Source organism: Corvus brachyrhynchos, unplaced genomic scaffold (genome assembly GCF_000691975.1).
Source record: "Corvus brachyrhynchos isolate BGI_N302 unplaced genomic scaffold, ASM69197v1 scaffold27, whole genome shotgun sequence".
NCBI classification, from domain to species: Eukaryota; Metazoa; Chordata; class Aves; order Passeriformes; family Corvidae; genus Corvus; species Corvus brachyrhynchos.
Genome location: NW_008239139.1, coordinates 3371908 through 3399469, shown reverse-complemented (window position 1 = coordinate 3399469; position 27562 = coordinate 3371908). Strand labels below are relative to the sequence as shown.

The 27562-nt window shown below is 44.1% G+C and overlaps 2 protein-coding genes across 8 annotated transcripts in view; one reads left to right on the top strand and one right to left on the bottom strand.

Moving 5' to 3' along the window:
- The window catches only part of AGK (acylglycerol kinase), an 87504-nt gene extending 76376 nt beyond the window's left edge, over positions 1-11128 (top strand). For all 7 annotated transcript variants that reach the window (XM_017739977.1, XM_017739974.1, XM_017739971.1 and 4 more), the window contains 5 exons: positions 738-882; positions 1981-2078; positions 4301-4371; positions 8644-8728; positions 10653-11128. In XM_017739977.1, coding sequence (XP_017595466.1) covers positions 738-882; positions 1981-2078; positions 4301-4371; positions 8644-8728; positions 10653-10790 — 537 coding nt within the window. In that variant the 3' untranslated portion in view covers positions 10791-11128. The remainder of the gene's footprint in view (positions 1-737; positions 883-1980; positions 2079-4300; positions 4372-8643; positions 8729-10652) is intronic.
- Positions 11129-16051: 4923 nt separating this feature from the next.
- KIAA1147 (KIAA1147 ortholog) lies at positions 16052-27195 on the bottom strand. The gene is made up of 8 exons (XM_017739978.1): positions 22535-27195; positions 21329-21487; positions 20488-20641; positions 20109-20247; positions 19508-19639; positions 19173-19323; positions 18907-18975; positions 16052-17808 (listed from the first exon to the last, which is right to left on the bottom strand). Exons 1-8 carry the CDS (start codon positions 22672-22674, stop codon positions 17613-17615), a joined length of 1140 nt encoding a protein of 379 aa, XP_017595467.1. The 5' UTR covers positions 22675-27195; the 3' UTR covers positions 16052-17612.
- Positions 27196-27562: the final 367 nt, after the last annotated feature.

Sequence of the window (27562 nt, the reverse complement as noted above, 5' to 3'; positions counted from 1 at the left end):
AGATATTCAAAAGCTAAGGTTCTTCTGTAGCCCTGGGACTTGAATCTGAAATATCACCAAGAATAATGTGTTAGTACTTTTCTTTTTCTTTTTTTTTTTTTTCCCCCTAAGGTGCTTTGTGGAGCTCATGTGACTTGCCTTGAGACCTGTTGTGTTGCTGTTTATAAGCACCTGACTATCAGGCCAGGTCTGGATTGTTTGAGTTGCTGGAGAGCAAAGGCCTGTCAGGTTTTAGTGCCCCTTGGCTGCACACAGCACTGTAGTCTTTGTCTGTTTGCACTGGATCCTGCTGAGCAGTTGCTCTTTGAGGTTGCGTTTGTGCCATACAGAAACCAACTGTGCTTTCAGACATTAATGTTGACCTTGCTGGTTTGGGTTGTTCCCTCCAGCCAGAAGCAGCTGTGTCACCCTGCCACACATCAGCAGCAAGGAAAACATCCCTTCACCCTGTGTTCACAGAGGGGAAAATGCCTTCACTTCTGTGCAGGGAAGGATTAGATTAGTGGATTTGGGAACTGTGGGTAATCTTTTTGAAACTGCAGAAATGTCATCTCACCCATGAATCTGGAGACTGGAGAGCCATAAAGTAGGCTGAGGCAGCGGGGGGGTCTGGGTAGCTCTGCAGGACTGTGTGTGAGTACACAATAAAAAGGCTACTGGACTAAACAGAATAAACAGGTAAGTGCTAAACAAAATGCCCTTTTATCATCTGTATTTCCTTTCTGTGTAAATCCAAGGAGTGGCCTCAGAAACATCAAGCTGCTCTCATGTACCTGGGTCCAACTGAGAGACCTCCAGAAGAGCCAGATGAGAAACCATCCAGACCTCCTTTGTATGTGAGGCTTTACAGACGGCTTCGATCGTACTGGTCATCTCCCAAAGGTGGGCTGGGTGTGTTCTGGCATGAACTCACAGACAGGCTCTACTCCTCTGATAGGTCCAGGGGTGTGTTGTGTGGAGGGCCTGTCTACTTTACTGCTCTCTTTTTTATTACTATTATTTATGTGTTTGTTTACTTTTTTCGTTTATTTAAACTGTGATTTTTGTCAAGATAGTTATGGTGGTATCTGTCAGAAATGGAACAGAGTGGTCCTGCCAATGTTTGTGGTCTCATAAACAAATACTCATTTGTAAAGAGACCAGGGTATTCTCTGGACTCACAGTTGCCACTGCTGTGGAGGCATCCATAGAGGTTACTTGGCACTTCTGGGTGAGCTTCTTGAAATCTTCTTCCAGCAGAATGGCTTCTTAGTGAGCTGGGGAGAGAGGAGCAGCCTTTGCTTTCCAGGGTGGGGAGAGTTGCTGACACAGAGCAACAAATGTTACTTTAAATAGAACAGTAAAATTTGGGCCATGCAGAAGCCCTAAATTTCTCTGGGTGCATTAAATTCTTTCTGTACCATAAACTTTGTGTTCTCTGAGCCTCTCTTGGGTGGGGCTGTTGTCCGGGCAGTGCACGTGGCAGGCCACAGGAGGAAAGAGAGTGGGTATTTTGCATAGTCTGGTACAAAGACCTCGTTCCTCCTTGGCTAGCAGAGGTGATTCATGCAGGAGCATGAACCAAGTGACCTGGATAGGAGAACTGAACTATCGAGCTTCCTCCTGTAGAAAATATGTGTTACCACAGCATTCTGAACACTGGATTCCTGGTTTTTTTGCAGCAGCATTTAATGGGTTTTCTAAGTGTTCCTGTAACCAGCCCAGGAGATCTGTTACTCCCTGGACATAAGGACTCACAGAGCTGTGATGTACTGTGCTTGACAGTCTTTTCTGCTACTGTGTAAATGCTGATGGTATCTTTTTCTTTTCCTCAGTACTCCCAAGCTCCCTTTTCCCTTTTTAAGATTTTGACATTTTAGAGAAACAAAACTAGTGGCCAAAATGGCTCTGACTGATTTTTCTGTCTGACGTCATGCTTCGTAGTGATCTGTGTAATTAAATTCCACTTAATGATTGGTATCTTCTCTTCCTGATATGCAGAATTCCCCCAGGAGGTAGCTCCAGAGGACTGGGAAGAACTGAAGCTATCCACTATTGAGCTTTCCATTGCAACTCGGAACAGGCAGCTTGATCTAACAGTAAGACCATAACATAAATGGATTCCAAATGCTGCCTGCTCAGAGTTTTCCTTTCTTGCTGAACTCCCATTCTTGTGTCTATATAAATAACATTTACTACCTCGTGTAAGAAGAGGTCCATGATTGAATCCAGGAATGGGCAAGTTTCAGAGCCAGTGTAAAAGTAATGGAGACCAATGTAAAACTGGGATGCAGTGGGATCAGAAAGAATTTGTACAGCAAGGTTTCAGTAGCCAAACAGAAGCTTTAGGATTGCCTGTCAGTAAACTAAGCACCAAGAAGCATTCCTTTTCCTTTTTACCTATATGAGAGTGATTCTGTTTCATCAACTACTGCTAGAAGGAAGCTGAGCCTGAATGTCTAGCTGGAATTTTTGATTTTTCTCTCTTTTTTTGGACTTTAAGAGTGGAGTTAAAAATAATTGGTACTAGGGAAAAGACAGGGGCTACACTGATTTGAAGGAAAGGAAATGCAAGTGGCTGTGGAAGAATAGAAGCAAGGCAGCAAAGGAACTGTTCTTGTCATAACCTTCTCAGCATGTTCATGCTGTTCATTCATTGTTTTAGAACCTGTCTCTGGCTTATGCCTGTGTTTTGGTGCAGTTTTACTTCTGGGAAAGCTATTTGGATGTATGTCAGTCTTTACTGGAAAATGCCAACACAGTGATCCTATACTTGTGAGCTTCCCTTCGTTTCCTCCTCATGGCTTCAGGAAACCCTTGCCACTATACCCAGGTTAACAGGAAGTGTTGAACTCACTGCAACATATTTCTTCCTTAGAATTCAGGGTCTTTAAGAACATGAAAACTTGAGTGATATTGATGTGTTATTTTGTAGGATCAGACCAAAAAAACCCAAACAGGAGAGTATAGTTTTTAAAATGTTCTCCTGTTTTCTCCTTAGAATGTACCACATGAACTTCAGTTTCTTCTTTGTTGTGGTTTATGATTTGGACTGTCAGTGTCCTAGTAATGGTAGAAGCTAGACAGAGACTAGTATTTTGGGGTTTTTTTAGTGGTTTCTAGATGGCACTCAAACACAAGAGATTTGGTTACTGAACTGGATTGGAGTCAGTGATATAAAGTAATAACAGACCTGCCGAGAACTGAAAAAGTATCTTGATTGGCACAAACTAGCCCTTATGCCCTTTTTTTGTTGTTGGTTTTGTCTCCTTCAGGCCTTCAAGATGCACTTTAATATTGGTTTGGAAAAAAAAGAAGTGATGTAGGGTTCTCAGGTCTCTTGCACAGCCTAGAAAAATGGACAAGTTCATGTTAGACCAGTTGTACTTTCCTGTTGTAGAGTTGGAAGTATCTTGATGCTGCATCTTTTTTTCTACAAGTGTGGACCCTTACTACTGCTCTAAAGTCCCTCTCTTGTAACCATTGTCCCTGTAGCCCTCAAAGCTGAATAGCAACTCTCTGGAATCGATACCAGGCCGTATCTGCTGACTGCTGCCAGCCACTCCTGTCTCGAATCTCACCTCAGATTCGTGCCTAGGCTGCCCCATTGAAGAGAAGCTGATAAAGCCATACAGATGCAGCACAAGCAGTGCCAAGACTACATCTGCAGAACAGCAAAGGAATAGACCAAGTTATACTAATAGATGCATTTATTTTTACTTTCGTCATTTTGATTGCATCTGCACTAGGACTTTTTCCAGGACAGAAATATTAAAATAAATGAAAAAATAAGTTGCATCTTAATCAAAGTTGCTTTCCCAGAAAAAGCTTTACTGTATACTCAGTTTAAGGTCAGGCTGTAAATAGGAAAGAAGCTAAGTAAGGAGTTTAAAGGATTGTTACCAAGGACACTTTGATTTCCAATTTGTATTGTTTAAAATGCTCTTACTGTGGTGCTTGGTGGCCAAATGTTGTATCATTGTACTATTGCTGAAATTCATGAAAGACCCATTGAATAGAAATTAAATTAGTAAACCTAAGAGATCTGCTATTGTCTTTAAACGTAACAAGAAGCCAAATGTGTGACTCATTATTTTGCTTCTTGTGGTATTTATTGAATATTCATTAATGGGAAAATACTGTCTATAATTTCGAATTCAGATCTCAAGTTGAGATTTGAATAAAGCATGAAATGCAGAAATGCATCTTCCGCCTCCTTTTGTGGGACAAAGGACTGGCCGTTGTGTGAACATATTGCAGTATCCTGGGTGTGGCATTTTCAAATGTTAACTGCTTGATTTCTGAATCCTTTTTTGCACAGCGCACTGAGGACTTCATGGACATTTGCATTGAAGCAGAGAGTATCAGCAAAGGGGAGTTTGTTCACAGAGGGTGAGTATGGGAATGCTGTGAAAAGGGGACAGAATCTCAGAAAAGTGTACTGGTTTCCTCTCATGCTGTGCTGCAAAATTCAGAAGCAGAGGACTGCAAAGCACAGCAGTCAGTAATGCTTCATGGGGGCTAATGATTTTGTTCTTTAAAATTCTTACTCATTTTCTGCTTCTCTAAACAAGGCAGAACTACAGAACCTGGAGTGTTGGTATTCAGAACCTGGAGTTCTCCCTAGCTTCTGAGTTTGCTATACCTTTCATCTTTTCCCCTGTTGCTCTAAGTCAGTACTGCTTGGATATTACTGTCATAACTGAGTTCTATAGGCAGCCATGCAGACTTACCCCAGAATCTTTGAGCCCTAGCTGCTCAGTGGGTTGAGAGGTGGGTCACAGAGCTGGTGTATTTGTACTAGTGGTACCTGGGAGTTCTTGGCCCTAAGGAAAAAGCTTCCTTGTCTCAATAGCTCTTGTGAGAAATTAGGTCTGAGCTGGAAGAACTTTGGAAGATGTGAATTTAAACAGGGACTTTAAGCAAATGTATTGGTCCAGCTTGTACATGGAATAAGAAGGCTGCAGGAATGAGGAAGCAGCATGTGAAGAAAGTGAATGTTACTCACTTTCCTTTGTGCTTGTGGTGTTGTCTTGTAGTGTGCTTGTTCCTCCTGCTCTCACCAGATGCAAATCAGAGCTGCCTTTTCTGGCTCCTTCTTACAGTCCCACTCACAAATACATTGCGGCTTCAGTGCAGGTTTTATCAGCAACAGATTTTCCTGCTAAATCCGAGGGAGCTCCTCTCCATATTACCTTTTAATTTGCTGTTTTCTCAGTCTTCGAGCTCCCTCTAGTGAAAACAATGGGAGGATTTCAGTGCAGTTTTACCTGCTTGTCATCACCCTAATAATTCCCGCAAGATACTTGTTTATAATACCAATGGCAGCTCAGGCCCCTTGTTTCAGCATCCCAGGAGCCTCAGTGGGAATAGAAGTTTCTGACCTATGCAAACACTGTAAGTGGGGTTACCACCTGCAACTGCTTTTAAATTGCATGAGCATGTGGACCATGGTTGCTTGGGACTGATTTGTTTGCTTTGAAGGCTACAGAGGGAAAGGAGGAGGTGGTTTTCCTATTAGAAGCAAAAGGAATCTGGTTTCCTAAAGGAGCTAGACAAAGGAGATGCTGTTCTGAGTTCTCAAAGACTTTGCTAGCAGAAAAAGGTAGATGAGCTTGTGTGACTTGAGGGAGGCATATTCAAGTGTATTCCCACTGTAAGTAATACCTCTTGTGTTGACTGGACATGCTTCCTGCAGTAGTGTGGTACATTTTCTGACTACAGTTAGTGTCGTGCAGAAAAAGCCTCTGAGGAGCATTAGCATTGCCCTGCTGTTGAGAGCTAATTAGAGGCAGTACTGGAAGCTTTGAGCTGTTCAAGCAAAGTTCAGAGAAACAAGCTCTTTTGATTAAATAGTGCCAAAAATCCTGTAGGTAACAAAGAAAGACAAAGAGAGGTGTGTGGGGTGGGGGAGCAGTGGGAGGGACTGGTTAGTTGTACAGAGAGGAGTCACAGCAGAAAAAATGTGCCCTGTTTTCTCAAGGCTGAATCAGGGTGTTCAGAGATCCCACTGTGCCTTTGCCAGCTGGGTTTTGAGTCAAGCCCATTATCAGAGGCCCTCCCATTGCCTAGCACAACAGGGTTTGTCTTTGGAAATGTGTGAAACAGCTCTTTCTTTTTTCTTCTTTTTTAGTGCATAGTTTAAATACCAGAATTTGGGGGGTTGGAAAGATTTTTAGGGGAAATACCTTATCAGTGCAGATATAAAAAGGTTTTTTATATTGGAGAGGGCACTGACATGAGCTGCTGAGAACTGATGGGTCACACAGAGAAAACCATGCATCCAGCAGGAAACTACCATGGAGGCTCAGGCAGTGTGTGTGTCTGGGGAGGTGTGGAGATGCATCAGTGTGCTGGAGGGTAGCTGCTGTTGAATTTCAAAGAAAGGAGGAGGTCATCCCAGGTGTATAAAAGTGCCCTCTGGCTGTGGATCAAATTTGCGTGAACAAGAGCATCTGCAGCAGCCGTAGAGCCGATGTTTAGGTAAGGTGGGGAAGAAGAGTTGTTTGCAATGGAGAGCTTACTAAGAAGTGCTGCAGGGAAGGAGAGCAGGCATGGAAAGTGTGGCATCAGTAATCCACATCCTGGTAGCCAGTTTAGATTGTGTATATGTACGTATGGAGAGCTGTCACTCTGGGGCATGAGTACAGTTATCAGCAACAGTACAGCAAACTGGGGTGTTTTTGTTAGAGGCCTCACTCTAAATTGTTTCACATTGGCAGCTTCTGGAGATGAAAACTAGGTTCCAGTTGTATGTTATGTGCTGTAGGTGTTGTGGTTCTCTCTCTGCCTGTATTTTTGTGATTCAGCATATAGAGTGGGATGCAACAATCAATAGAAACTTGCTGTTAGACTTCTGGTCTTGTTCCTGTTTCACATTGCTGTCTGGTCTTGAGTGAGGAGCAGAGTCGAAGGGAAATGAATTACGATATTTTTATGTGGGACCGCTAGAGGGATGATACTGCAAGTGGGGTTGTGTCTTACTTGTTTCTACCAGTGTTATCCTTTGATTGATCTTTGATTCCATGTCTTGGCTTTTTTGAGTTTACCTTGACCTCATAATTACATCTCTATAGAGAGCGCTTCATGTGCCTTCATTGACCAAAAAAATCTGCTTGCTCCCCGGAGTATGCCTTGTGTGTATCTAGTATCTAGGACCCCGTATGTTAAACTCCAAGCAGGTTAAACTTTAGGTGGGAAATCTTGCTGCTTGTTTGTACAGCACTGTATAAACTGACAGTATTGCATGCCATCAATGATTTATAATTTATATTGCTGGAGGATGTTTAATTCCCTCACAGTCACTCATCAATCTTTTAGTGTATACATATTTGATTAAAACCAAACTTGCACTGTTAGTATTGCTTCCGTCCTTCCCTGCCCTTTCCTTAGTTTTTCTTCCTTTTGTCTTTGATTAGCATCTCCTGTTTCAACCCTCTCTTCTCATGTTCCTTCTCTGGGATTTTCTGTGACTTTAAGAGGTGCTTGCCTTCCTCAGGGCATAGAAGACTTGGTATACAGGGAGATTCTGACATGTTTTTGTGAGTTCTTCTCCTGGGCAATACTGAAATACACTCTGCTTTCATATCAGTCTACAGGATAGATGGAAATTTGGGGACAGCCAGCATTGCCCATCAGAGGAACATCTGTGATAATTCTGCCATGCTTGAGAGTTATGGTGTATTAACACTGTAATTCTGTGCTGTTCTCTTTGCTATTTGTGTGTTGCTGTGTGTCTGGAGAGGAGCCCAAGCTGACAGGTTTCTGCCTGGGGTGCAGTGTACCCTTTGCCAGTCAAAAGGTTACGTGTGTGGTCAGTCAGGAGGCCAGAGGAAGGTCAGCACAGCCCAGAGCTTGTGCTCCCTCTGCAGCAGCACTTGCGGGGAAAAGGAATCACAACTTGCTGTTTTGTAACACAAGTTACACTAGCTGAGCCAGTGACAGGAAAGCAGCCTAAAACTTGAAAAAGACCATGTGGCACTTGCACCACCAAGCAGTTTCTTGGAAAACTGCCTTCCATGTGCTCCCTTTTGACATCAGCAGGAGTAGGAAAGGAAGCAGCACTTATCTAAGTGCAGTACATAAACAAGAATGTCACAGGCACCAGAAGAGAGAAACTGACAAAAGCAGATATGTTACTTGGAATGGATAAAATGATGGGGGTTTCTTCATGAGTGATAACAGAAGCAGCTGATAAGACCAATCATGCTGATTGGTGTCGATATGGAAAACATGGGGGTTTTGTTAGTTTTGAGATAGTAATTTAATGGTTCAAATAATTCTATCTTTCTTTGGCTTAGGGTCGTTTAGGTTGCTGGTAAGTTTAGGTGCATGGGATGTGAGGAGATGGTATTCACTGCAGGAAGTTCACAGTTCAGCATGGAAGTGAAGAGCACAAAACTGTGCTCTATGTTCAAATATATTCAGTGAGCCTCAGAGCAGAAGCTGGTTGGAGGCTGTCGGTGCATTCTGGTATATTCTGCAGCAGAAGAGGGAAGGACTCTTCTACTTTTTCACAGTTAAACCCACAAATATTTGTATAATTTATGTAACCTCTAAGTTTACCAAATGCATAGTGATTTACCACAACAAAATGTCATCCTTGAAGAAGGCTGTTTCTGAGAGAAACATGTCCTTACCTTACCTCTCTTTTGGTTTGGACAGAAGTCAAAAGATGCGTGATCCACATATGTGCCCTGAAGGGAGTCAGTGCATCCAAGCCAGCAGATGCATCTTGCAACTTCCAGAGGTGAGAAGCTGAGAGAGCTGAAAAACTCTTTCACTTTGTTTCTTGTACCTGTTGATGCTGCACTTGAAGAAATTCCTACTCTAAACCTGGGAGATGATTGATTACACTGCAGGTGAGACACTCAGTTCCACAGTGCAGCTAATGAGGCCCTTGCCAGGACTGACATACTGCACTTCCCCACGTGGTCTGTAAACCTGAGGGGGAGCTTTGTTCTGCCAGGAAATAGTGGCAGATCTTTTATGAAGACAGTCCTGGTGGTTAAAGGGTCTCTTACTTGAGTGTATTGCATATGAACAGGAAGTTCCACCTGAACATGAGGAAGAACTTCTGGAAGAAGAACTTTACTGTGCAGATAATCAGGCACTGGAACAGACTGCACAGAGAGGTTGTGGAGTCTCCCTCACTGGAAATACCTAAGAGCCATCTGGACACAATCCTGTGCAATGTGCTCTGGGATGACCCTGCTTGAACAGGGAGGTTGGACCAGATGATCCACTGTTGATTCCAACATACCCATTCTGTGATTCTGTGATATGCAGATCTTCTTCTCCTTAGCATTGAAGATGTGTACATTTTGCCCTAGAAAGCACTGTGCTGTAGAGAAGAAGATTAATATTGGAGACAAAGGAGGGTAAGACAGGGCAAGGAAGCTGAGATCAGTATAAGGATGTGCCTCAAAACTTTGAAATGATGAAGCTGAGAAAGAAGACAAAGCTGTGCCCACCTGTGTAATTTAGATTCATCTTTTCCTGCCTCTGAGCTGTTATTGTGGCCCTGGGAGGGCATTTTCTTGTTTATACAAGGACATCAAATCAATCTCATAGATAATTTCTGTCTTCAAATGATCTATCATTTGGCAAAATAATTCCATATTAAGGGAGAATAGAATGTGTTGAAAGGCAAAAAAATCTGTCACTACCAAGTAAAAATAATGAATTATGATGTCATGATTAACTGGCATCCTAATACTTGCACTGAATTCAGATCATGGCAGATTTGTGATTCTGAAAGAACACTCTGCAGTGCTGGGCTAAGTACAGCTGGGCCATAAGTAAGGGTTGTGGTATAAAACGAGCTGTTCATACTGCAGCTGCTGCTGAGATCTTTGGAACATGGGTGCATGGTACAGGGCAGTGCTGTTCAACTCCATGGCCCAGCTCCAGTGAAGGAACTGGGGGCAGCTCAGATGAGTCTCACTAGCTTATGTTGATGGAGGTGGACTGCTTTGCTGTACCTTTTGTACTAGAACTTGTAAAAGTTCCTCTAGTCTGTGCTGTTCTGGTGTCTGAGTTCCCTTGGAGTTGGTTTGAGTATCCATGTAGCACAGCCCTCCCATGAGTCAAGGGCATACAAAGCAGTCACTGAAGTTGTTTTTACGTAAAGTCAGCCTGCCATTTTGATGAATGGTTTTAATCACATGGTGACTTTATCAGCATTAAACACTTGAGAAAATTCTACTGTTGAGTAATTCCTGGCCAGTACATTACTTTGCATCTCATGTTTCAGATCAATATAGTGAAACAATACTGAAAGGGGTTTGTAACATGGATTTAATAGAAGTTACTTAACAGGCATTTCTGCAGATTAGTTTATGTCACCACTGGCAGACCCAAGATCTAAGTGCACATAATTGTAGTTCCAATAGCAAAGAATCCTTCAGTATAAACAATGTGGGTCATTAAAGCTTCCTAGTGTTTAATTATCACTAATTAGTAACTAAGTGAGGTAACATCTTATGCACCAGACTCTTAACACATTCTGTGCAGTGAAGGATAGGTCTCCCTGTTGTGGAGAGCAAATGGGCTGGAAGACAGAGGCATCTTGGTTGAGACTCAGCTAAGTATTCACCTGTAGTCTGTTAGTAAAATCAGCATTACAGGCTTGCTGAAATGATGTGTGATGTTTGACTGTTGTCTGCACACAGGGCGCTGAGGGATCCTTTGGCATTGATAATGAGGAGTATGAAGCTATGCCTGTGGAGGTGAAGCTCTTACCCCGGAAACTCCGCTTCTTCTGTGATCCCAGAATGAGGGAGCAGATGCTGCAGGCAGCAGTACAATGAGAATTCATGGCAGAGGGGCCAGTGTTAAACAGTCTTACCAGGGTCTCTTCAAGGCACATGAGACCTAACTAACTTGATTAACCCCACTAGACTAATAAGCCTTTTGGCTATTTTTATGTGTGAGGTACTTCCATTGGAAGTGTATGATTTGACTGGTCTCAAAGGGGTTAAAAATGCAAATGAAAATTCTGAAAAGTGCATGTTAACTTGATGGCATCTTTTTTTTCCCCTCCCCTAAGAAGTCATCATTGTTCCATTTACAGCACTGCAGGCTGAGTGCTGTGTGCCAGATGCTACTGCTGTAATGCAATTGTACATTAAAGTAAAATGAAAGTATACTTGTCCTTGTATTCTAAGAGTTTAGACCTACTTTACCCATGTAGAAATCTTGCAAAACCTGGGATCCTGGAAAAAAAATTATTTGGGGGGGAGTAGTGCTAAGTAATTCTATGAAACACTGGAATTGCCATGTTAAAACAGATGGTTGGTTATCTACTCTATACACAAAAATTGGAGGTTGGTGATAAAAAGCTTTGGAGCAAGTTTAAAAATTCCCTGTATGTATCTGGATAAGATATTTATGCTAACTTTTTTCATCTTGCCAGATTCAACAGCAGAGAGTTCCAGTAATTATATAGTAGAAATATATTCCTTTGATCAATTTAGGTATATTGCACAGAAGGAAATTAGAAAACATCATTGACCCTAAGCTGTGTGAAGTGCATGTGGAAAGACTCTTTAACAAGCTGAGTCCTTTTTTTTGTAAGTATTCCTTTTATTCCTGCAGTAGTATAACACCAGTAAGGACATCCAAATAACATTTATTATTTATTGTGTCTGATTGCTCTTCTTTAATGTAAACAGTGCTCACCAGTCCATATGCAACCTCCATCCCCTGGAGCCTCAGTACCATAATTAGTTTTGTTGCTTTTATGAGCTTTTGTTTGTAGCTTTGCTTTAATTGCTGAAAGGAAGTATTACTGACTTAGGCAAGCCTATCTGTTGCCGTTATTCTAACTTAGAAATTCACATGATTCTGCCTTGCTTACTGGAAGAAGAAAAGTTATCCTTATTTTTCTGATGAGATTGTCTGTAGCCCTGTGTTACACTGTGGCCTAGTCTAAGTTCACCTGTTGACTCTCCGCTGTTACCGAAATATGGACAGAAGTGAGTTGGCTTCCAGCAGCTCTTCAGGACTGAATCCTGCCAGCCTGTGCTCCAACAGCATCCTCTGCTGGAGACATCGTAAAGGAAAAATGCCTCGAAAGGGGAAGCAGGGTTGGGTTTCTGCATGATGCTGAAACCAAACTGAATGTTATTCTTCCCTGAACTATACTGTGGAGAGACAAATTACCTCAACTAGGTGATCTTTAAAGTCCCTTCCAGCCCTAGCTGTTCTATAACTCTTGACTGAGACTGAAGGGGGTAGAAGCCTGCTAGTTCCTTTTAATAGTTACGCTGGTGATAGGACCTGGTTTGTGCTGTCTTTTGGTTTGCAGCATTTAAGAGTGCTCAGTGGAGCCCTGGGTCACTCTCCAAGGAACATGGTGGCTGTGCTCTGCTCTTTTTGCTTGCCACAGAGACACCTGGGACACTACGCTGCAGCCCCTGGCTTATTCAGAGTCAAGGGCACTTCTCACCACTGGAGTTTTTCTCAAGTTGATGTCTCTGTCATAAAATCAGCAATGTGTTTTTTTCTCCAGTGGCAGGAAAGACAAGGCAGCAGCCATTTCAAAAAGGTAAGCTTTAATTGTATTAAAAAATACCCATGTTTTTAGTAAGCAGATTCTCTACAGAGCCACAGGCCAATGGGAGCAACCACACATCTGCAAGATGCAAACAACATCAGAGCTGTTAGAATTACAACCAGCCTGCTGCAAGGGGTGAGATGGTGAGAACTGGCTCCTTGTTCATCTGTACCATTTTACAGGGAAAATCACTAGTTCTCTTCCATAGCTCCCATTGCAATGTGATTCCTTGCTTGAGGGTAACCAAGAGATCCCTTCAGAATTGGTATCATTGATGCTGTTCTGATGTTAAAGTACCAAGGATCAACTGAGACACAGGCTGATATTTAAATATTCATATCAGCATAAGTTGAGTAGCTTGTATAAATACCATTCAAGTAATTTTTCTCCTTCCTCTGCAGTTCAGAGTTCTTCCAGTATAGAGTAATTCTAGACCTCTGAATTGCAACATTCAGAGGGGAGGTGTGAGATAGACACTATATAGAATAGGCAGGGGCTGAACCCACTATCTACAGTGTTGAGGAAAGGACTCAGTTCTCATGTTTCTGTCTGACAGCAACACAAAAAACTCTCTTTGTATAAACTCCAAGACAGGAAGGAGGAGTAGAATCCTAGGTCCCACTTACGAAAACACTTATCCTGGCTTCAACTTACAGTCCATTCTAGAAGGGCTTAAAATACTGTAACAGAAATAAAAAGGAAGGATAACAACCTAATGATGGACCAGCTCAAGGCACCTGTTTATTCTGACCACATTTAAACATTCCCATTTGAATGGCATGTTGCATTAACCAAGATCTAAAATCCTGGTTCACAGGCATTTAGTACCCTCTGTTTTAGACAGATCACACTGTTATGTTAATACATTTTAGTCTGTTGTAAAAGATATTGATGATGTCGTTTCCCATTACCACTACACCACTGGTTTTGGGAAGGTGGGAAGAAGACACCAACTAACTTAGAAGTAATGGCTAGGATGAGAGTTTGGGTTAGTGTGCATACTTTTTACCTCGAGTTTTGATTTAGGATAGAGTGCTCTTGCCCTGCTGTTCCAGAAGCCACTGTCTTTCCACCTCCCAGAGCAAAGCACGCCTGTCCCTTGCATAGTCTGTGGCCAGGAGGGCCACAGCTGCTCCTAGGTTTTTGCTCATTAACTTTGGCAGGTGGTAAAATGGGGTATCACCATAACCCTGCTTTACTGAATAACCTGTACAGGAAGCTACTTCCTCTTGAAAAGGTGATGGAACTTTCTTCTGCCCCTAAGGATGGTGGACAGGCAAGCTCACCTCCTGTGACAGTCATGACCATAGGCTGTAAGATACACTGCAGTAAGTACTTCATGTATGTTAGAAAGGAAGGCAGTAGCATATCTGTAAGATAAATCTGAATTCTGATTCCAAAAAGTGCCTTTCTCCTAGTATCCATTATAGTTCTTTATTGTACTTGGCTCTATGCAGCTTGGCCTAACCTTGCAGTGAGAAGACTTTTGCATGATTTAAATATCTGGCGTGGTGTTGCTTGTTCAGATTGAAAACCTAGCTTTAATGTCTCTCACAAGCTTTACCCTTCAGTGCAGATAGTACAAGTAGTAATAATTCATTGCTTGATTATACATTTCTAGTGCAGCTTGAGTTAAGATGCAGTTACAAAGCTCTTGTTCTCCTGGTTAAAGGCAAGTACCAGCTGAGAACCTGCAATGGCTGTCCAATGACTGGAGTTTTGGAGAACACAGTGGGGCACAGGATAGACCTGGTTACTGTAACCACCATTCAAACCTGGGCTCTGATCGCAGCAATGGAGCACAGGCATTACACCCGAGAAACTGAAGGTACCACTGTAAAGGCAAAGTACTTCAAAGGGAGAAATCAGCAATATCCTATCTTATGCCATACTTTCCTCCCTCTTTTGATTCGAAACACACCCAGTAGCTGTCTCCCAGCTGCTAGTATGCAACAAAGCACCTATTGAGTGCCCAGGAGGGGATTTTGAATATCTGCACATAACTGTTTTACCTTGAATTATGTTATCTCCTGGAAAGATAAGACTCAGTTAAACTGGTTCCACAGAACAGTCCTTCATGTCCCAAGCTATAACAATTTGTTTCTATTATGTACCCATTACCCATTTCTTGAGGACTTTCCACATGTGACAACAATAAAAGCAGTATATTTTCAAAAAGGAGTGCAGGTGAAAACACTTTTGCAGCTAATCAAATAAGGAAGGGTTAGGAGAAAAAAGTCTTGTTCTGTTTTCTGTTGGACAACTTCCTGACTTTTGTAGCTGTTGCCTGCCAAGAGAGACTTGGTAGAGAAGCAAAATTACAAGGAAGAACAAAATTACAAGGAAGAACAAAATGGGCTGCAGTCATCCAACTGGATGTAGCACATGGAAGCTACTTCTACAGTAATCTGCTTGCTTTGATGCTTCTGCACCCATATTACTACTAACAACTGAAGACCTAATTTCTGGAAAGTAGAGGTTTAATAAATGTGAAATAGTAATTTCCAGAGGTTCTACTTGGTGGGCTCTGGCAGTGCTGTCTACTGGACCTCATGTTCCAACAGCTTGTAAACAACAGTGCTCTAATGTAGGATGTTAGAAAGCCTCTGACTGCAGTGACTGTAAAATTTCAACACCAAATCAAAGGTTTGTTTCTGTTTAGTTTAGCAAAAGAACTACTGACAAAGAGAACAGAGAGTCATTAACAACTGACCACAGCTAAGCTACGTAGCAAACCTTCAAGAAAGTGAGAGGAAAAATTGCTAGAGACTCGTTTCAGTTCTGGTTTTTTTTGGTTTTGGTGTCTGAAGAAGTGCCAGCAATTCGAGGGCAGCTATGCTTCCTCAGGGTCCATCACTGCAAAGAGCATGTTAAAACTAAAGTGGAAGTTAGAGGAAAAAGTGTGCAGATTGTGGGCCACTATTATACTTCAAGTGTCAATTTAAAAACAAAGCCATTTCTTAAGGAAAAGAGAGTGGTATTTTCATTAAATGATACTCAGCTGTTTTTACCTCTTCCTACATTTTTTTCCCCAACCTTCTGAGGATGATGATGTTACAGTTGTGAGCAATTGACAGTACAAACAGCAGCATATTATCCTCTGTACAAAAACATCTGAAGCCTTGAAAAAGCAGCCAGGGGAGTGACTGCTCAGAGACAGGCAAATTGCAGGAACATAATATGCTGAAGCTCATACCAATGAACTGTGCAACAAGCCATGTGAAGCCCCAATACCACACCTCACTACAACTGTATCCACAGCAAGCAAAACTACCCCTTTGCTGCAGACAGCCTTCAAGGAAATACAGGACAGCCAGCCTCCTCCTTTCCTGAGGGAAACAATCCACAGAGGGTATACTTGGAGAACATTTGCTTCACTTGTTTCCAAAAGGTGCTTGCCTGCTTTAGCATGGGTGAGACGTTGCTGGGTCAGGCTCTGTCTCATCCTATAAAATGCTAGGACAAATGGATACATCAGCTACAGTTTGCATTCTTGCTGGGTCAGGCTCTGTCTCATCCTATAAAATGCTAGGACAAATGGATACATCAGCTACAGTTTGCCTTCCTGCAGTGCACAGAAAGCCTCCAAGGGTGCTGGAATCTATAATGATAGAAGCATCAACTAATTAGCTGTAGCCACAGTTCAGGAAGAACAGTTTGCTTAAAGCCGATACTGCTACTGGCTGAAGGATTTGGGGCAAAGCAGTATGTCACACCTAGAACCCCCAATACATTCTTGGATTTTGCACAGCAAAGGGATTACTCTTTATTGGGATACCCTTCCTGGAGGTAATGACTGGTCCTTCATGAATTGAATCCTGTTCTTTCCACAGCATAAGAAAATACCTGTTTCATCTAGTTCTACAGCTCTGCCCAGGAAAAAAGAAAGACCTGCTTTTAAACATTGCTCCTAGCAGCTGTGCCAGTTAAGAACACCAAACTCCAAGGGAACCTCCTGCAAACTTCAGTTGTTCCAGTTGAAAGGTCTGTTGTCTCTCTCACATGGAAAGCCAGGGATAGCAGCAGGCAGTGCTGAAGGCTCAACAAAAGGAGGATTAGCAGACAGTGTTAAAGCAAAGGAGCAACAAGTCCCATCAGCTACAAAGGAAGGGCGAGTGACATAAGTTAAAGCATACTCATTCTACCCTGTCCAGCCTAGCACCATCCGAGCTGAGGCTGGAGAACAAAGTGATTGAAAAGTGGCTCAGTGGTGTTGGTCCCTGTTAAATGGGAGACCATCTTGCTGGTTGGAAGATTTTAAACCAAAGAAGCAGGTGTGATGCAACTAAAAACCAAAGGAAGTGGTGGGATGGATTGAGGAGAGAGGGTGCTCTTCTCCAGCTATGACACAGGTAGGTGCAGTCTCTGCCAGTTGAGACCACCTCAGATGCTGGGAGTGAAAGCATGCTGCTCCAGTAAGCAAAGTCATAAGATCCTGTAGCATCCCCGATCCCAAACTTGCCTCTGCCGTTTACAGGGAAGGGTGGCTTTACTCCAATTCAGCTTCAAGTTGGGTGAGGAATATTTAAAGGAGTCCCGGTTCTTATCATTGGTTTAACTGTCCCCACCAATAAACTGGTAGGACATATTTATGAGACTGGGCCATTAACAGTTTGTGCTGAAGCTCTCTTCAGTCCCCAAGTGGAAGGGGGAGTTGATAATAGGATTTTCCAGCCAAGTCTGAAAGCTCAGCTATAGCATTTCACATTGGTTGTCATCAAACAAAGTGCTTTCCTGAAGTCTTCAGCCCTCAGGTATCCGGGCCAGGCCAAAACCTAGCTATCACTGGCAACAGTGAGGTTTGGTGCAAAGGTGCCACTGGTCCTAGCTAGACAAAACAAAAAAAGACAAATGAAAGGGAAAGGGAGACAAAACCACAAGGAACCCTAGAGCAGGTACTCAGTGGGAAGTTGAGTGTGAGAAAATAAAATCACATCTTGTTTTAAAATTATAAATACTCTCCATATAAAGTTATTAAATAACTGGGGCTGTGGTGAGTTCCAGTGATCCTCCTAAGCAATGTCAGGTAGTCTTTAAAAAGTGATCGTTGCTCCCCATCTCTCTTGCCCTTGGTTTAAGTGCAGCAGGGGTTGTCAATGACTAGCATAACATCAATGCCATACACTTCCAGGAGGTCCATAAGGAAACTTCGATCCCCTTGGGGATCCAGGCCCATGCCTCGTGCATGGTCAGCTGTCAGTGTCTTATCCTGGCTGGCTGACACCTCCATCAGTGTCTGGAATATGCGGTTGTTCTGCTCCATGAAAAACCTGTAGGGTAAAGTCAGTGAAAGCAATAGCACTGCACCTCCAAACAGACAGTGCATTTACAAGCAGGCAGCAGAGCCCCAGAACTGCATTTAACCCCCTTTCACCAGAGATCCTTTTCAGGTGACGCTGTAGTACTTTTCCATTCACTCTATGGATGACCCAGAATAAACAAAGATAAAGTAGTAACTTTTAATTGACAGTGCTGCTCCCATCTGTGGGAGGCATTTCCCTCAGAAGCCGCCACGTTATCAGCTAAAGTGTGATCTGTGGTCACCAAGCAGGTACATCATGCCTACAGCTCCCGTAATGAAAAGGAGGAAACAGTGTTGTCACCCATCTGATAAGCCACTGGGTAAATAAATTCTCCATTACTGGTGCAGAAAACACCAGTGAGAGCTACTTCTTACCTGTTGCTTTCCTAGAAACATGCAAAGCTACTCAGAAAGAGCTCTGGCTATGCCTGTGAAGCTCAACAATCAGAGCTCTGCCCTGACAGCCCTTCACAGAGTTTCATCCCATTACTTTTCACCTGCTGCAGAGTGTGAATAGCAACAGGCAGTGAAGGGCTTCAGAGGTGGTAGACATGTGGTTTTTATCTAATTCTGTACCTCCTACTCTACATCCAGTTCTGGTTCCTCTGTTTGCCAAGTATGAAGTCAGCCACATCAGTGGGCCAGTCCTTCACACGCAGGTCTTATTTCCACAGTGTACCACCCCCAGCATGGTACAGTGCCTGCTTCCCATGAACATTGTCTTTTCCAGAGCCAAATGTTTTGGCAAGAAAAATCCTATAGTGCTTATGTTTACAAAAATTGGAGGGCATTCTTACATCTCTAATTGTGTTTTTAAAATTCACTTCTCCCTCCTGGCACTTAAGAGACCCCAGTGGATACTACATTTTGGCTTCTCAAAATGAAAGGAAGATGATCTGAAGAGGAAGATCAGTCTGTTTTTTGAACCCTAGAGGAAGAAAGCTGACTATGGAATTACATCAAACATGATGTTTCATAATATGCCAAACCAGTGCAACACGAAATCAGTGCAAGAGGCTCCCTAAAACTAACAGTGTCCAACTAAGTGTTAGAGGTAGCCACTCACAAGATGAAAAGGTCCTCTTCACAGGAGCTGCAATCCTCACCCACTTCTTGAGAGTACATTAACATCTGCCTGAGAAAAGGGAGACAGGTTAATTGCCCATACCTACTATGAACCTCAAAGCATTATGAGATGACCAGCACCTTCAAGAGATGAGCTGAACCAACCAGTGGGATATTTTAGAAATACTACAAGGAGGAAAGTTCAAAGGAGCAGTGTCCTCTTTACCCCACATCTCCTATCAGGACCACCCAGATGTCCGTGATTACCTTTGGTCATTAAGCCGTCGGTACTTCTCCTTGTCGGCATTGTTAATTTTCAGGAGTGGTTGCAGATGCTCATGATGCGTCTTCACATTCTGGTTGTCTACATAGACATCATAGAGATCCCGTTTCTGCTCAAAGATCTTTTCTGTTGTACCTGCCAAAATCAGAGAAGATTTTCAGAGCAGGATGTTGCTTTCCCAGCAGACCAACTGTTCTCTCCTGCTTTCATAGTTAGTCATTCCATGCACAACCTATTTCTCATCAGTTCTACTCCACAGCCTGGTGTCTCAAGACATTTTGCAGCCCGAGGCTAAAAACGCCTAATCCATTATACTTACAGGCCACGTATGATACTTCTGTCTCCAGCATTTCTATGTCTGCCACATTCACATAGAAGAATGGTTTGGACTCTGGGACAGTTCCTCCAAGACCAGGCAGAGAAACATTTGCAAGGCAACAGCAGCAATACACTGTGGACAAGAGAAGTATATCCTGAGATGCTTTTGGTTTTCCTCAAGGGCACTCTGAATCCCACTTGCCCCGTTCTCCCACATGCCTCTGTGAAAACAATGGTCAGAGCTCTGAAATGCCCTTGAACACCAGAACTTCTCAAGTGATGACATCCTGTTTTGCATAGGAAATAATCAGTTCTCCCGTAGGAATCCCACATTCTAGAATCCACAAATTCAGTCAGTGCTCTTTTCATCCTGTGCTGACAGGAACTGAGTTTGACAGTGCCAGATGTGTCCTTACTCATGAGGCCTGAAGAAAAGCATTTCGTAGGAAATGTGTCAATGCAGACTGAGCGGTATCTTCACGAGGAATGGTCACAATGGATTTTGAAGACCTGCATGACGTCTGTCCCCTCAGTACTCACAGCCATTTCTGCAGTGCTTCAGCCTACTAGATCAGAGCTCTGCAGTGTCCCTGGAAACATACCTCTATAGCAGACAACTCCAACTGGGGGTGGTGAAAATATCAGTATGCGCTTGCGCAGCAGGGCAAACTTCCAGAGGACGAGGATCTGCTCACCGAAGAATTTGATGAACTGAGACATACAGCCAGCAGGGTGTGTGATCTGCAGGTGGAGCGAAAGGGAAGAAAACAGCTCAGAGGTGAAACAGGGACACATGCACAGATGCTAAGTCTAAATGTGGGAGCAAGACCAGCACACAGCTTGCAACAGTCCAAGTAACAAAATCTTCACTAAAGCAGCCTACAAAGCGTGGGAGTGACTGCTTACATAAAGGAGTATGAGGCACCAGCAAGGAGCAGCAGCCCTCTGCCCATTCCTGCAGGCCTCAGGCACCTGCCTCACCTTCATCTCTGGGTACATGTATCTGTGGATGGAAGGCAGCCAGTGGACAGGTTGCTGAGAGCTGGGGGTGCCCTTGCTATCAGGGAGAACTCCTTTCTTGTCATCATAGAATGCCTCTAGATGGGAGTAGTGCCCTGGCATCTCCAGCTGGTGTCTGGAAAAGAAAGGAAAAAAGGGGAGACCTGTAGTGTCTCCAGACTATTTGTTGAGTGCCTTGCCCCCAGTAAATATCTGCTCTCCCAGCTAAAAGGGATCCTGGGTACCTCAGGGACTCATCCAAGGGGGCTAAAGAAGCATCAGGACCACCAGCAGCTCTCAGTGCAGCCAGAGAACATGCACAGGACTGACACAGGCAGTGAGCTGGGGTGTGCATAGCACGGATCCTGTTTGAAATACACTCAGGTAGGAAGAGTTTTCTTTTCTACCATCACCATTTTCCTTTCTAGATCCACTCTACACAGCTGAAGCACACAGCTAGCCAGGATCACCATTACACAATTAGAAGCCTTTTGTAAGCCCCTAGTAAAATGGTTTTCAGAAGAAGAAAAAGGGAAGAACTTCTTGTTCTCTGAACTCTCCCTGTGACACTTGTGTCTGCATACAATAAGTAGGGTTTGGGTAGCATTTGAGTAGCCCGTTAGGAGGGAACAGACTGCTGCTAATCAGTTCCTTGTTTCCTTCACATTGTGAACCTGTAACACTTTCTGGAGAAATAGCCAGTCAAGGAAGTCACAGCACAGCATTGTTGCCAAATTCTCATTTGCCTAAAACTGCTCTCCGTAGAAGCAACATTACCTCTCCCAGGTAGGGAAGAGCCAGTCTCATTCCCAAGGGAACTTACCTGACCTGGTTCTCCAGGAAGTGCATGTACCTATACAGCAGGGTGTAGGAAGGGGAGAGGATGCCCACGGACTTCATGCGGGCACCACGCTCTAACTCACTCTCCACAGGCATGTTGGCAAAGCAGGCCAGGCCAAAACAGAGCCCTTTCCGGAAATAACTGGAGACAAAGGTTTGACAGAAGGGTTAACGTTAAAAAGAGGAAAGAGGAAGAAAGGTAAGTAACTGAGTGCTAAAAATACTGATTTGGGAACATAGTTTCTTCTGTAAGGAACTCCCTGAAATCCCACCCTGCTAGCTGAAGGGCTGAGAACAGGCCTTGGGTGCCCCAGTCTTCTCAAAAACAAGACAGACTATTTAAGGCAAGAGTTCCTACTAAAGCCCCTACTAGCCATGTCACAGGCTGGTAAGGAATGCAAGTAAATAAATAACTTGGAAGGAAGACCAACAGAATGCATGATTCAGTCAGTGCAGAGCCCTTCCTCCAAGGAAGAAACCTGCAGTGAATGCAGTTCTGAGTACAGTCCAGCTACCTGGTCATATTTTGGGTTCCAGCATGTTGAAGCACACTCTGACTGAAAGGGTTCAGTACACATGCCTTTAAGAAAGTAACTGTTATTCTTGACCAGAAGGAATTGTGACACTGCAGTTCATTGCAAAACATTGCTGCATTGCAACATTGGGTTAGCAGAATGCAGAAAATTCCTCTTACGTGTTTCCACTGAAGGAGCTAGCAAAAAAGAAAGTGAGTGAGACCTGTTTATAACAACATTTAAAGGAACCAAAAGCCCTGGCAGAGTTAAGAACATTTTTCAAAGTCCTGTTCCTGCAAAATGCTTCCTATTTTAGTTCTGCCATTCCTTCCCCTTCACCCTACACCTCTGTTCACAGTCCCAATAGTGGCAGTGCAGATCATTTGCCCAGTACACACTAAGATTTGCACACCAAAGCTGGCCTGCCCCATTCACCAGTTGGCCTCCACAGGCAGAGCAGTCACACGGCAGGTACCTGCAGCTAGCTGGTACTTAATATGATATGAAGGTGTCTGAAAAGTATCCTTGGCTCAGCTAGAAACAGTTTAGCAAGCAGGTTTCTGCAAAACCATAGCTTCCTAGATGGTATTTTTCTTGCATGTTCTGAAGTAAGAGCTGGTGGTGTAGATGCATAGCTAAGAAAGGAAGAAGTAATATAGCTCAGATGTACTCACATGAAATCTGACTGGATTTTGTGGGACCCACTTGCCATGGATTTGAATTCCACACCTTCCAAATCTATATCTTGGGGTAAACACCATTCCACCATGTTGCCTGCAGAGAAGCAAATTAATTTGGGTAAGCTTGAATACATTACTTGTTTCTAAAATGCACACCTCAGCAACAGCTGAGTTGTTGCTTTTCTAACACTGGGATACCCATAAGAGTGCCCTAACACAACTCCTGAACTCCTAAACTGTCACAGACAGTAGGTGACATAAAATACTCCACACGTCTTGCAAATGTTACTTGTAGCATGACCCACAGATACTGCAGGACATTGGGGGCCATTTCTGAAGCTAGTGCTATTTTGTGGGTTTATACTTGATAAGCTTAATCACAGAACAGCTACGATTTTACCTGACAGTGGATAAGCTTTGGTCTACATGAGTATCCATCCCATACATACAGAAAGAACCAAAGGACAGACTGTTACTCTTTAGGATGAGTTTCTGGGATAGCTCACACCACCACCAATATTGTCCTTTGCCTATGCTTGACAGGCCTGGTCAAACAGAAACCTGTAAGCTGTCATCCAAGTCATCACTTCTTTTCTGAAATCTCTCCCATTTTCTTTAGGATAGGAGGAGTTAGCTGAAGCTTTATATGGAGGCTGAGGTGATCCAGGTACTGCAATGTGTTTGTGTATGCTAGAATAACCAACCTAAAAGTACATAAATTACAAGCTAGATCAAGATCAGCAAACATCTGTCACCTGCCAACCCAGCCAGAAAGCATGCAGTTGTTCAGGAGAAAAGGCCACCTGAGGAGCCTGATCCTGGAACAGATGATATCAGAGAAGTCACAAAATGTCCTTAAAGCAAATCAAGCCCAACAAGTTTACTATGGACAAAAGAAGGGGTGACTTCTCATGCTTTCCCGTGCCAGCACTTCAGAGCCCACCCTGCTCACCTGGACATTCCCACTGCACTGAGATGTGCTCCAGATTTTACCCACTGAGTTTCCGTTCTCTGTCAGTTTGCCCACAGCATTTGAAGTCATGTGGCTTAGTTTTAAAAACAAGGCAAAAAACATTTTTCAGGATAATGCAATGACAGATGCAGCACAAAGATGCTTCCTACTGCTTCACTCCTTTCCCTGCCCTTTGGGGTGAGCATCCCAGCTGTGCTTGCACAGACAGTGTACATTTGGAAGGGCCTTACACTCAGCCAACTCTTGGAGATATTTAAATCTGAGGCCTCATTTCTGAAGCCTGTCTTTTGTCTCATTACTCATACTGCACAAGTATATGCCTGCACAGGAATAGGGCTTAGCTACTGACATTTAAATAGGCTATTTTTCTTCTCACATAGATCCTGAATTCAGTAGACCTCCCCCAGCCCTGCCTGGCAAGGACTTCAAAAAAACCAACAGCGTTAGGCATGGCAACAGGAGAAGTTTTGCATCCAACTGCCCGCTTGGAGTGCACAAGCAGACCTCTCCCACAGAGCTGGGCTGGCCGGGGAGCAGTGGCAGCCTCGTGACCCCGAGCACAGCCCTGTGCAGCCACACGCGAAACCACAGAGCTCTGCTGTGCAGCGCCTTGGCCTCTGAGGCGTGTGAAAGGCTGGCAGAGAGAGCCACTGACATCATAGCAGCCCGCACGCTCCCCTGGAGGGCTCGCACATTATACAGAGATGGTGGCTTTTGTTGTTTGGGGTTTGTGGGTGCTGTTTGGTTTGTTTTTTAAAGGCACAAGACCCTTCCTTGAAAGAGTGAGGAAGTCAACTCTTGAGACTATTGCCTCATAACCACGAAACTGTGGTTAAGGCCAGATGTGCTTTTAAGCCTTGCCCCACAGAGGATCCCTTATTGGTCATTACCTATAGATTAACAGATCGATATGCAAGAGTGCCATCAAGGGCAAAGGAAAACTGGCTTTGCTCAGTTTAGTCACAAACACTGTCAGGTGTCACATCCACCACAGAGATGTTGAAGTGGACGTGGCTTAAACAATGCCTGTTCTGTAGAAGCAATGGATTCACAGGATGCCTTGAAACAGATCTTTACCCTACAGGGCACCTCAAAAACTACACCTATCATGTAGCTATTTTTTTTTCTGGGATCTGTCAGGAGCAAACTGCACCTGTGCTCCTGGCTGTTCCTCACACCACCTTGCCGTATGAACACACGAGCGACGTGGCAGTCGGAGAACAAACACAGAGATAAAAAAGTAGGAAAGTCGGTCTGGCGAAACAGGAGAGCAAACAAAGGAGAGACTTCACCCAGATGCAATACGACTGCCAGCCTGCCCGAGAAACTAGAGGAGGGAGGAGGGAGCAATGTTGTAGGAAAACAGGAAGCATTGTTGTCCTTCCCCATGGAGAAAGCAGCTCTCGTGTGCACAGGAAACTTCCCAAGTGAGAGTCACCCAGCGTTAGAGAGCAGGCTAGTGATTTTGCTGAGAGTCAGATCTGCAGATCTGATCTCCTGGAAGCTGACTCCCACCTTCAGGTCAAGTCTGAGCCAGCACTCATTTTCTAGTGTGCAAAGTTAAGGATGTTCTTCCTCTTTCCCCTTTCACATCCTCACAAAGAAGATATTGGCACCAGCATTTGGGGGTCATCACCTGGCCCTCCTCACTATTAGATGTTTCCCAAGGGCTTTAGGGTCCCCAGCTGTGCAACGCTACCATGTTGTGCCAGGACAGGAGAAGAAAGTGTAACCTAAACATCACACTCACTCCGTTTCCTGCGTGGAAGAAATGTGGGACAGAAAAAGAGACTATTTGCATGTTCACTGGTGCAAAACACATTACTTCCCTCTCTTCCCTCCTTGTCTCTCTCCATTACTTACAGACCCTTGACTGCTATCAGGTCCCCCACAGCAGCAGTGAAGAGAGCTCCTCAAGTGCCACAAGGTTGACCACGCTGGAGGTGGACAGCACCACTGATTCAGAAGCTGCCTCTGGCTCTTCCATCAGTCACTCACATGAGCAGTGATGGTTACAGGGACACCGGAACTGTAACAGTGACCTGGCAACCCCATAACCTACCTTTGGAAACTCATCATATGCAACTGCTATACACTGAGCTCATCTGCTTCAAGCCCTTCTAAATTTAGGAGGGAAACTGTTATGTTCTTTATTAGCATAGTCACCACTTCATCCTTCTACAGTAAAACCTCTCTTGCCCATCTACTTGCCTATAGTTGGAGAGACACTACCTGGCATAACCCCCTGCACAGCCACCACCGGAAATTCAGCTATTCCATGCTTCAGCAAGCTGCCAAAGAAGGTCTGCTGTGCTGTTCCTGGGTAGGATCAAGCAGGTTTCCAGCTCAGACACTAAACGGATGATTTCCTTTAAGTCATACACAAGGACCAGATACCCTTACAAACTTTACAGAAGTCCTTCACACCATCTGATGTGGTTGACCAGTAATTCCCATATTATCTTTTTGACCCCAGCAAGTTCACACCTCTGCAACTTCATGACCTTTTTCCAAGTCCACATCCTCCGTAGGGCACTTTGCTCCCCAGCTGTAAAGCTGACATTTGTTGGTATATTGCTCACAGCCCTATCATGATCCTTACATTCATCATCCATCGTGGGTAGCAGGAGGAGGCTGAATCTTCCTGGACTTGACAGACTACTCCAAGGCTGGTGACACCCAGCATTAACTGCACATCAGATGTGAGAAGAGCTGTTGCCCAACTTTCCCTGGACTTCATTCAAAGCAACAGCTGGTTCAGAAAAACTTCTGAGAAAGCTCAGCTTTCTGCCAACTAAGAAAATCTCACCATTTCATAGAAGGCATATGCTGTCGGATTGAAAGACAACCTGCTGTTGCTGCAGTCATCCAGACTCTCTTGTGTTTTGGATACTTAGGAGAAACACCTCCATTTTCCATCTCCTGGTGGAAAGATGACATCCAATCTCATTTCAGATTTTTGTGAGTGAAGAGCCTCTGGCCTCTAGACTGACACTTCTCTCTGGTGCAGTATGAAAGGGTAATTTCTCAAAAGCCCTTGGCTGTTTTGGGACACAGCAGCCAAGCTGTCTGACAGTGGGCATTGCTGACAGCACATCACACCAGGGGCTATGTCCTGTTCACTACTTCCTTAGGATTTTCAGTTCAAGACCAGCATTCAGTCTTCACTACCAAAGCCCTCTTGTGAGCAGGATGTCAGTTACTCTCTCCTTCCACTGAAGAACCAACCTCACTGTGCTTTACAGACCTCTTTCCTGTCTCTAGTACTTTTGCTACGGATTTGCTAAGGAAGTACCTGTCCAGAGAAGAAAGAGAAGCTCACTCTCACATCAGGATGCAAATGGGCTCCTGAATCTCTCTCTCTTGCCTTTGAACCCCAGGTTGGTGCCTGGCAGCCAAAAGACCCAACAATGTGTCTCAGGACATCAGACCCCTATGCACAGTAGTACCTGTGTTCACAGGTTGGTGGGTGTTAACTTCATATCTGTGTCCTAACATCCTGTTTCATGGATACTGTGGGAGCAGCAGGACTAGAAAAACAAAGTTAAGAGCTTTTCTGAAATGCTGATTTATAGGTTTGAAATTAATAACCTCTGTCAGTTGTGATACAACACCACAGTCCAACAGCACTGAGAGAGATGGATATGGCAGTGAAGTGGAAAATACATTCCCTTGCCCCTCTCCTCTGCCCTGCTGGATCACAGCACTCCTTCAAAGCACTAAGTCCCAGAGATCCGGCGATCATGCCCTGTGAGCCTGCCGGATTTACGCCTGTCACAAATGCCATCCATCACCGATAGCTGCGGGCAGGTCTGCGCCACTCCACGAAGACAGAAGGATGCTCTCAAGATGCTGCTAACAGGTTGGTACCCTCCAGGCAGCGCTGGGCAGAGGCTCGGCCTAAATCGGTGCTGGGCACAGGGGATGCCCCTGCGCCGTCCACAAACTCCCTGTGCCGTGACCCGCTGTGGGGAAGAGATACACCCATCCCTCTCCTCGGAGCCGCACCACACGCGGCGCCTTCCTCCCGCCAGAACTTCTCGGCGGGC

Excerpts from the sequence above, each read along its gene's own strand:
- KIAA1147 (XM_017739978.1), bottom strand. The coding sequence starts at position 22,674 with ATGTATTCAAGCTTACCCAAATTAATTTGCTTCTCTGCAGGCAACATG. Across the intron at positions 20,642-21,328 it reads TTCCTGGAGAACCAGGTCAG|ACACCAGCTGGAGATGCCAG; the intron begins GTAAGTTCCCTT and ends TTTCTTTTCCAG. Across the intron at positions 19,640-20,108 it reads TGGAGTTGTCTGCTATAGAG|TGTATTGCTGCTGTTGCCTT; the intron begins GTATGTTTCCAG and ends TCTTGTCCACAG.